At 34.3% G+C, this 10,791-nt stretch overlaps 1 protein-coding gene and 1 pseudogene across 1 annotated transcript; both read left to right on the forward strand.

The window, feature by feature from the left end:
- Positions 1 to 487: 487 nt before the first annotated feature.
- Positions 488 to 2,741, forward strand: LOC143544592 (uncharacterized). The gene is made up of 8 exons (XM_077036661.1): positions 488 to 642; positions 715 to 751; positions 844 to 913; positions 1,008 to 1,112; positions 1,194 to 1,344; positions 1,426 to 1,505; positions 2,254 to 2,347; positions 2,444 to 2,741. The coding sequence occupies exons 1-8, from the start codon at positions 488 to 490 to the stop codon at positions 2,514 to 2,516; spliced, it is 765 nt and encodes a 254-aa protein (XP_076892776.1). The 3' UTR covers positions 2,517 to 2,741.
- Positions 2,742 to 8,412: 5,671 nt separating this feature from the next.
- Positions 8,413 to 9,148, forward strand: LOC143544566 (uncharacterized; annotated as a pseudogene).
- Positions 9,149 to 10,791: the final 1,643 nt, after the last annotated feature.

Consider the following 10,791-nt stretch of genomic DNA (forward strand, 5'->3'; position numbering starts at 1 on the left):
TTGAAGATGTCTCATTTTATTTTATTATGTCTCTGTTTTACCCTGAATTTGAGGCGCTTAATGAAACATAAACCTTTTTAAGTCACAGATGGTAATCATGATAAATCAGACGCTAATGTGTGTCCATCAATCATCTATCAAACCGTGTATAAACAAATGATTGATGAATTGAAAGAAATAAACCAACCCAATTGGATTATTATTATTATTATTATTATTATTATTATTATTATTATTATTATTATTATATGTCCACTGCTCCATCAAGCATAAATTCCCTCCATCTCAGATGTTTTTGAGCCCTTAATCTCATTCCTGAAAAAGATTTATTGCTTTTAGATGCAATGTGCAGCTGGTTCACATAGTCTCTGAATATTCACTTCTTTTATTCTATTCCCTCATTTCCTTTATAAATTCACACCTCCACAAAACACCTGTTTCCTCATATTCATATTGCCACTCATACAAACAAATATAAATATTTCACATGTCTAAGATGAGTTATCCAAGTGCTTCAATGAGCTCTGGTAGCAGAACCGCTAGGCGAACCGTTGAATTCGGGAGGACATATGTTGTGAGGCCTAAAGCTAAGCACCAAGCCACCATAGTCTGGTTGCATGGTCTAGGCGATAACGGTTCAAGGTAACGGATAATATTATAAGTTGTTACATTGTTTATTTTATTTATTTTATTATAACCTTTTTACTATTGCAGCTGGTCACAAGTTCTGGACAACCTTCCTCTTCCAAATGTAAGCATATTTCTTTTGGTTATTCAGTTTTCATTAAAATTACATAATGGCATTTAATGACACATTAACATGTTACATGTTACATGTTGCAGGTTAAATGGATATGCCCCACTGCTCCTACACGCCCCGTGACCGCGCTAGGCGGATTCCCTTGTACTGCATGTAATAATATATGATACATTAAAAAGCTTAAAATATTCTTTAATTCTAATAAAGTTATGATAAATAATTAGTAACATTTTCGGGTTTGTTATAGGGTTTGATGAAGGCGAGCTTTCAGAAGACGGTCCAAATGATGTTGAAGGTTTAGATGCCTCGGTAGCTCACATAGCAAACTTGTTATCAACCGAGCCCTCTGATGGTATTTGACGTTTTTTTATATTAACTTACTTAGTTATTTATTTATTTGTTATAAAACATGCAAATTTGTTTCTATAAACAGTACAACTTGGTATTGGTGGCTTCAGTATGGGTGCTGCATGTGCACTATACTCTGCAGCTTGTTTTGCTCAAGGAAAATATGGAAATGGAAACCCGTACCCGATTAACCTGAAAGCTGTAGTCGGATTAAGCGGATGGCTTCCGGGTGCACGGTAAATTTCACTAATAAAAATTTTTATTTCTCAAATTTTTTATTAGGAATAATAGTTTGATGTGGTTGAATTCACATACAGGAATTTAAGGAACAAAATAGGATCAAATGATGCTGCAAGACGCGCTGCTTCATTGCCCATTTTGTTATGTCATGGACAGTGTAAGTATTTCAAATATGACGCAGATTCCTATATTACCAGTAAAATAGTAACTGATTATACTGATAAGAGGTAAAAAACGGTTGGGTCAAAATGGATTCGGGTAAAAATAGGTTGGTCAGAATTGGGTTGACCCGAAAATTTTTTGTTACATTTTTTTTACTGTAAGTAGTTAGTGTCAAGTATCAACCTGCAAAGGCTAATGTTTTTGTAATAGTTCTTACATTATTTACTTGGATTTTATTTCTACATGATTAAATCCTTGACTTTTTATGCTGAATAAAGGTCCTTTTGTAAACTTTAATGACTAGATTAAAATATAAGGGCCTTTTTGTATAGTTGTTAAAAGTTAAAAGATTCAGTTGTTCAACAAACTTCTCTTTTAATAAAAATCAAGGCCTAGGGACTTCATTGTTAAGTTCTAAAATTTAAAAGGAATTAATGATGAAAAAGTAAAGCCCAGGGATTTAGTTGTAGATTAAATGAAAGTCTAGGGTCTTTATTGCCCCCCCCCCCCCCCCCCCCTTCACTTGTGTAATACTGACTAAACAGAAGAAGAAAAAAAACTATTAATATGAATTTAGCGGGTGGTATATGTTTAGCCAACCCCTCTAAGTATACACTTCGGGAGTCTTTATACCCGTTTTTAACTAATTTTTTTTTTGGTGCCTATGTGACATACTAGAAATAAAGTTACAATTGTCACATCTAATACTGATTCTTGTAACCGATGCATGCCATACGTTACAGGTGACGAAGTAGTACCATATAAATATGGAGAGAGGTCTTCTCAGATGATGAGTTCAGCTGGTTTTCGTTATGTTACATTCAAAGGCTATCAAGGGTATGAAATCAATATCATAACTTCATTTGGATCAAAACCGGCCCTAAAAGAAATTAAATATAATCAAGATTCTTGTTGTGATCTTTCATCTTTCAGGCTTGGTCATTACACGGTTCCTCAAGAGATGGAAGAAGTATGTCAATGGCTAAACACAAGGCTTGGAGCTTGACAAATTAATGGCTTAATTAAATTAACTCGTGTTTGGGTAAAAAAAAATAAGAATGAGAGGAAACTTACACGGATTATAGAGGCATTTTGGTGGAGATCGGATGGTATACATATATAAATGTTGTTTTATATGTTTGTTTGTTATAAAATAAGGATTTTCGGGTGTCGGGAGCATTGATTCATAGATGACAATTTGTTGTTTGACTATTTGAGTATTGGGAATTTGGGATATTATTGTTGTAATGTTATGGAGTTATGAAATTACCTTTTGTTGTTTATAAAGGAGCATATAATGATGCAATATTTATGAATGAAGCTACACAAAGAAAACTTGCAACCCATAAAGATAGAAGAAGCATACAAGTGTCACTAAACTGAAACAAATATATTTAGTATATTAGTACTAATAAAACATAAAACAAACAAACATTGTAATAACTAGAAGTTAAAATCCCCTGGGGGGACATCGTGGTCATAAAGTGGTAGGCAGGTGTGGTGATTTCAGGAGCGTAGAGTAGAGAGCGTGTGTGCTTGCCGGTAAAAAAATAGCTAGAAGTTAAAACAAATATGTTTAAATGTATATCCTAGGTTTACGAATGAGCACATGTTAACTACTATTAACTTGCGCTTGAGCCAATAATGATACGAGCTAAGCCGGCTCAAGTCAACATATCTCGTGTTCAACTGCAGTTAGCTATTTTTTTTTGTGAGTTGTCTCTTTTTTCTTTTAAGGTTTGAAGATTTTCGATGTTATTATCATCTCAAACAACAAACTAGTAACAATATATAATTATACAACTATCAAATACACAATATTAAACTGCCAATCTATTGTTAGAAATATAATAGAATATAAAATAGTCTTGTCCAGAGCTGGGTCACAAATGCTTGTTGTTAATAATATTAAAAACCAGGATTTGTGACCCAACTCGGGACAAGACTCTTTTATATTAAGATCAAAACCACACCAAAATAATGGCCCTAAACCATCTTTTTATACTTAAACTCCATCAATTATCTATTCTCTTTTTATCATCAACTTTTAGTCTTTAGCTCTCTTCTTTCTCGGTTTAATCATTTAGCCTTTTCACCTGTTAACCATTAGGATTAACCATACATATATATATAAGAAATATATAAGAAATGAAAATAACAAATCTAAGAAATTGCTTGTAAATTTATATTAGCAAATGAACGACCCCTTTATGTTGTATTATCCAAGTGAGTTACATTTACGCTTTAATTAATTAATAATAAGTTACTAAAATAGGTTTATTTGTAATTTGAAGAACAAGTAACGAGTGGCTAATCTCATGAAATGTCACCCACGTGTAAACGAAGCCATATTTTTTGGCTTCCGAATTCGCAACTCTAGCAACAATATTTTCTTCATAAATTTATATAAATTTATTTTCTTTCCGTAACGAACCCTTCAAGAGAAAGCAAACCAACGAGAAAGATAAACATGGCGACCCAAAATAATACTGGTGTTGTAAATCAGGTATTGTAATTTATCAGAGATTCAATGTTGTGATCTTAATTATGTTTGCAAACGGATATGTATGTATATCTCCATGCATAATTTCTTAAATGCGTATATTTATCGGGATCTTAATCTCAACAATCAAATTGAGTATTGGCTTATAGCCTCCAAGTCTTTTCAAAATCAGTCTAAGATTCAATGTTGTGAATTGTGTTCTAAATTGTATTCGGAAACATATGTGTATGCCGGTATACATGTAAATGTAAATGCCGAATTTCTTCATATTTTTATGTTTATGGCAATTTTAATCGCAACAATAATGTGCCGGTTTTGTTATTCGTGATAACTGAAATATCTCTGAAAAGAAAATCGTGTGTGAACACTTTCAGATTGAATAATTACGTTGGCACTCGCGAATATTCAATGGATAATTGTAAGAGATAAATCACGAACGAATATGAAATCTCATCTTACCCAAATCTGACCAAATAAATTTCTAATTTTATGGGGTGAACGAATGGAATTAATCATTGCAATCCTTCTTAAAAAGGCATGAAAGTTAGCGGTTATGACTGCCATAACTGTATAATGTTAGTAGTTACATGAGTAGTAATTCCATCAGCAGAAACAGAGTTCCTAACGACCTATAGACCGTCAACAATGGTAAAAAAGTTACTATTGAAGTCAAATTACTACTAATGCACCAATTACTACCGAACATCAAAGTTTATATTGGCCTTCATTTTAACTACCGAATGCCAATTTTACTACTTCAGTTACTACCGAAGATCAATTTTATGCAACCTTTATCTTCAAAAGCAACTTTTCATATATAACAAAACAAGGGGTTGATACCCCATGGACCCCGCTATCGGGACGCTATCTAGGACCCCTGTTGTTCTGTGGGTTCATCCCCTTAAACTACCAAGGTGTCTTAAAGTGTTTGAAGTCATAATATTCTCAAACAAGTGTGCACTCAACTACACACGAATAGCTAGATGACACTTTAATCACCAACAGAACAAATTGTTACGAGTTGCTTCAAAACCAATCATCGATTTGGAAGTTTTTAATAATGAAAAGTAGTAGATTGAATATTTGGTGTTTGCAGGTGACACAGGGTGCGGCGAACATAGCTAGCGGGGCGGCAAATGGTGTGGCGAGTGTAGCACAAGGTGCGGCATCGGGTGTGGCCAACGTAGCTGAAGGTGTAGCTGGAGCCGTTAAGAGCACGGCACAAGGAGCGGCATCAGGCATAGGCAGCGTAGCCGAAGGTGCGACTGGCGCCGTGAAGAACGTTACTGGGAGTAACTAAAACTCATAGAATAGTAACTCAAGTTGCTTGATTTGATACGAAAGCTTGACGCACCTTCCAAAATATATATGTTACGAAGTTGTTATCTAAATTATATTTTATTTTTAATTATAAGCTAACAAGAATAAGTAAAACATTTTAATATTATATGAAAATATCATTACTTGATTGTATGAAAAATATAATGTTATGTCAAAGGTTGTATATTTATGTTTTCCTACACATTTGAATCTCTTGATAAGCTATTGACATGAGATTATTTTATAGAGATTTCAGTGTATGTATGTGCATTTGATTGAGCATTTAAATAAGTTTAGTTAAAGCCTTAAAGGTGTTGTTGAAGCATGCTGGTGTTCAGGGTGTGAGGGGCTCTTATTTTGTGGCACTTCAACTCAATCGCAAGATCTCCGCCGAACCAAACACTTAACGAACTCATGATCAGCCTCGTCACATGAGAGATGTTTCTGACAAGCTCAGACGTGAGAATAAGTATGTGTTTATGATTAGAATGTCTGAAGAGAAGATATCGGTTTAGTCATAGTAGTTGAATGTCCCTTCAGACCTTGTTTACAATGTAAATGTTGTATTTATAGAACTATAGTGGCTTAAGGAATGGCACTTTAGAAAATCCCCAAAGACCTTTAAAGTTTACTGCTCAATAAACCTTTCCATATAATACTTGAGCTCGTGCTCAATAACTAAACAATCTTCATTTGAGGCTCAAGCCATTATAGTCTAAATTAATAAACACAACATTCCTAAGGTTGCAATGTAAACAAGACGGCTCTTGATGTCACCCAACACTCCTATGGTTGTGTTTCTTTATTCTTTTAAAACAAACAGTATTGAGAGTCACCTTATAAGACGTGTAAGGTGTCTATTAATTCTAACGGGGAAAATTCTCAAAGTGTCTTATTAATGGAAAGATATTCATTTTTGTTCTCTTAAATATTTTTTTCCATAAATGTCCCCTGTAAACATATCTTTGACGACATGTTTGGTCTCAACGCGTCTTTCACGATGTATTTGACCTATTTTGTTTTTATTTTTTTTAATATTACATTATTATAACAAATTTTACTCACATTTGGTTTTTCTTTTATAACTTTTAATATAAAGCTATATATAATAATTTCAAATATGATGTTGATTCGTGTTTATTTTTATCTACATGTCAAAAATTATGCTCAAAACCGAGCCGCGCCAAATTTATATCGAAATGTTCAATAAATGATTAACAAAATTTGACCAAGCTTAGTTTTAAGTAAAGTTTATGCCAACACGTAGATAAAAATAAACAATTCTCAACTATATATTTGGAACTTTATAAAACTTTATACATTAAAAATTATTTAAAAAAAATACTAGTAAAATTAATTATAATAATACAATATTAAAAACACAAGAAAAACAATCAAAAGGCCAAACATATTGTGAAAGATACGTTGGTGGCTAGCAGGTCGTGAAAAAGATGTTTGGTGGCTAAACAAGTCGTGCAAGACGCGTTGAGATTAAACATGTTGTGAAATATGCATTCTTTTATTTAGTTGAAAAAATTTAAAATCTCACAAGGACATTTTGGTAATTTTCCCCAACTAAAAGCCGTACACCACGAAATGATAATGGTAATTGGTGCTGCATCAAATAAATTCATAAAAGGCTAAACCTCCCTTCATCATGATCGAAAACGATACTCACAGATAAACCCTAGAAACCAGCATTCATCAAAACCTGATGGAAAACCACTTCCCCAAACGCCCGAGATTATACGAACCCTCACCGAATCGGAGAACTCAACAGAGGAACGAACCATGCTTGAAGTTCCAAAGAGGTAGTTGCGGTTGTTGCTTCGCTCATTCCGCTGTGGAGACACGGCCGCAAGATCTGAAAACTCGGTTTTGCTGGAGGTACATGAACGGGGATGAGTGTCAGTATGGGGACAAGTGTCATTTCATTCATGTGAATATTCACCAAGTTGGTGAGCACCAGCGGAAGCAGCTTCCGTGGAGGAAGAAGCTGTGTATCAGGTGGATAGCCACTGGTGTTTGTAAGTTTGGCCGCAATTGTTGCTATGCTCATGGAGTATCAGGTAAGGATTTAGTGATGGTTATTGAGAATAGGAATTGGATAATTAATTAGGTGCTTAGATTCTGATTTCCCTAAATTCAATTGACGATTAGGTTTAACGCAACTTACTCTACATTTTGTGATTATTTTGAATATAAGAAAAAGGTGTTAAGCGAGCAGTTGTGCGCGCTCGTATAACTTTACTGAAACTGACTGATGTGACAGTGGTATGTTGTGTCAAAAGTTGTACGACTCATGCCACTTATACAACTTGTACGCTTGTATGCAAAGGTTATATAGGCTTGTATGAAAATGAAAAAGAAAAGGTGTTATGTGAGTTGTCATATGGATCCGTGTAACTTTTATTGAAATTAACTTACATGACAGTGGTGTGTTGTTTCAAAAGTTATACGGTATGTGTGATGTGATTGTTGGCTTATACAGGTGCATGATGTGATTTTTGGGTCCGTATAACAAAGAAAATCTGTTAATACGAGCATGTGTAACTTTACTGAAGCTGACTGATGTGACAATGTTGTGTTGTGTCAAAAGTTATACTAATACAGTGCGTATGATGTGACGGATCTATGGTCTGCAAAAATTGAAATGGGTCGTATAAAATCATGCGGCCCATATGATTTGACATGAACAAAATTGTTAAAAAGTAACAATCATATTCGTCAAACACTCAAAACTGATGATCATAAACTGTGATTACTCATAACATGTGATCGACCTTTTCTGGATAATTCCATAATGTAAATCATTTCCATCTGCATATGGAACCCATAACTGTTTCTTCATGTTGATTATTATAGCTTAAGTTTTTAAAGTTTGATTATGTTCTTGATGTATAAAGATGTCTCTGTATTTCCATATGCTGATAACTGTTCTAATGCCCAAATTCTGCCATGAAAATGGCACCAAATCCGTTACTTGGCTTACTAATTCTTGGTTTTGGCATTCACAGAATTGCAAAATCAAGGACTCAATTATGCAGGAGGTGGACTGTGCAAATTGGTTGATAAGAAAATGGAGAGGAAACAGTTGAAAGTCAAGTGGCAAAACAATGAGAAGATTAGTGGAGTTTATGCTGATTGGATTGATGACATGCCACTTGTGTCGCATACCATATAGTTCCACGTAGGCAGTAGTTTAAGTAGAAGAGTTTATCTCTATAATGATGACTTCATGAGTAGTATCAACATTTCTAGTATAAGTAGTACATGAAATGCTAATGCACTAATTTCTCTGTTCTGTTCTGCATGTGATTATTAAGAGCCTCTAATGCCAGATTGAGCAAGTTTGACCATTAACCTAGCTAATGAATCCGATGGGTTGACACATTTTTCAACCAAGGATCATCATGTAATCATGCAAAAAGTGTTCTTACATCATCTGATGTAAGAATGAGTTCAATGCGTCTTTAACACATGTTTTCAACTAGGGTCATAGGGTCCAGCCAGTTGAGTTTGTCGTGAGGCTTACGGTATGGACTCCAAATGAGAGTGTGTACTCAAATATGGGGTCCTATACTGGATGACCTCAGTCCGTGTATACAATATAATGGACTAAGAATAGTTGTGTTCACCGCCCCTAGCCAGACATGAAGGAAAGTTAGTGATTGTTGGCTGGACTCATGGTGGAGATGTGGCGGTCTGGGATCTAGGAGAGGGTGGCAAGTGGACTGAAACAGATTTACAAGGAAAATGGTCTGGGCATGATGCTGTGGAGAAGCGATGAAGATTATGAAAATGAACGGGTATGAGATTTGATTGAAGGTTCTAATCGGGTAAGTAGTTAGAAAGGTCGAAATTACCCGATCAAAGGAGTTTTTTCTTCACTCGTATCTCAAATTAATAATCATTTGTATGAATAAAGGTGACAATGCGAGTTGAGCAATTGTACCGATCAAAACAAATGTCGAGTCAAATACTTAAAATATCATAAGATAATTTTACCGAAATATATTTTGATTTTGATAATAATGTAGTTTTTGCATAAAATAATTAGAATGTTTGATAAATTAAAAGGTATAGTACCAGTACCACTTCACACCAGGCTGACAGTTTCTTTTCCAGGGAACTTTTCTTAGTTTAACCGCTAAATGGATCAAAATCAATCTCTAGATAAAATTTGTAGTTAGTTTGAGTATTGACAAGCACGAATTCACTAAAATTTCATGTTAGCTGCCGTATATTTAGATTAACTGTGCCAGAAGGCAACCTTAACCGTGAGTGCTTTTAAAATCTACTAATCCAAATACGACAACTTAATTCATCAATCTAAATGAGTCAAACGGGTGCACTGGGGGCGCAAATGGGTTGTCGGTTGGCATGCTTAATTAAACATGTGATGGGCCAGTATACTTAATTAAGTGGAAGTGGATAATGGATTAAGAGGTCTGCACCCAACATACTTAATTAAACAAGTTAAAAATGTCAACCTAAACATGAAATGTGAACATGTTAAACAGTCAACTTGAACAAAACATGCTTAATATAGAGATAGCTTTCATCATGAAGTCCTGGCATTTGATGCTAATCAATACAAATTTTACAACAAATTCAAACTTAAACATTGCATAATCTATCAGAATACAAAAACAGCACACTTCTATATAACCCAATGGATATCAATAACTTTTAAAAACCGAAAAAAGCAGAAAATGTGAAGTTATTTTATTACCCTTTTTGCCCTCATAGGTATCTTCTTGCAAGGGCTCGGACCTTTGTATCAAAATGTGAAGATGTAACACGAGATCCTGGTAGGTAGAGAGGATTCAGAAGAGTCTGCAAGACGTTAAAAGTGACTAAATTAAAGAATATCGTTAACTTATATGTTTATTAAAAGTTTATAACCAAAATGTAACTATGTTTCACTTTTTTGCCATTCTAAGAAAAATTTGTGTTGCTATTGCATTCGGTGATACAGGTAGCCTTCTGTAGCAAGTAAAATGGGGATACGGGAGTCGGGGCACTGCCATGTCATCAAATTTAATCCAAATTTAAACTAATAAAATCTTTGAACACTTGATAAGGTAAACTTGCCTTTATATAAAGCTCATGGACCTCTTGAAAGAAGCTCTTAATTCCATCATCATTACGGGAGTCATGAAGCAGCATCAATCGCGTATGTAAAGCTCGAGTCAAGAAAAATATTTACATAGAAAAAAAATCACAACTAATACTTTCGAAAAACAAAACAAAAAAAATTAAATAAGCAAGAAGGATATGGCCAGCTGTCACGTAAACCGACACCACCAAATCATTGAACCTGTCAATCGATTTTAAAAACCTGGAAACACAATAAGTTGAAATAAATATTTTATTATCATTATGATTGTTAGAACGAGATAATTATGAGTGTTACATAGCACTTGTTGTCCATGCAAGATCCTGTACAACATCC

This window comes from Bidens hawaiensis, unplaced genomic scaffold (genome assembly GCF_021521415.1).
Source record: "Bidens hawaiensis isolate Kalapana, Puna unplaced genomic scaffold, B.hawaiensis_p1.1 tig00013629_1, whole genome shotgun sequence".
In the NCBI taxonomy this organism is placed as follows: domain Eukaryota; kingdom Viridiplantae; phylum Streptophyta; class Magnoliopsida; order Asterales; family Asteraceae; genus Bidens; species Bidens hawaiensis.

What these genes read in the sequence shown, in the direction of transcription:
- LOC143544592 (XM_077036661.1), top strand. Translation starts at nt 488, where the DNA reads ATGTCTAAGATGAGTTATCCAAGTGCTTCAATGAGCTCTGGTAGCAGA. An exon ending in ATCAACCGAGCCCTCTGATG is followed by an intron (nt 1,113 to 1,193) that starts GTATTTGACGTT and finishes TTCTATAAACAG; the next exon opens with TACAACTTGGTATTGGTGGC. An exon ending in ACATTCAAAGGCTATCAAGG is followed by an intron (nt 2,348 to 2,443) that starts GTATGAAATCAA and finishes TTCATCTTTCAG; the next exon opens with GCTTGGTCATTACACGGTTC.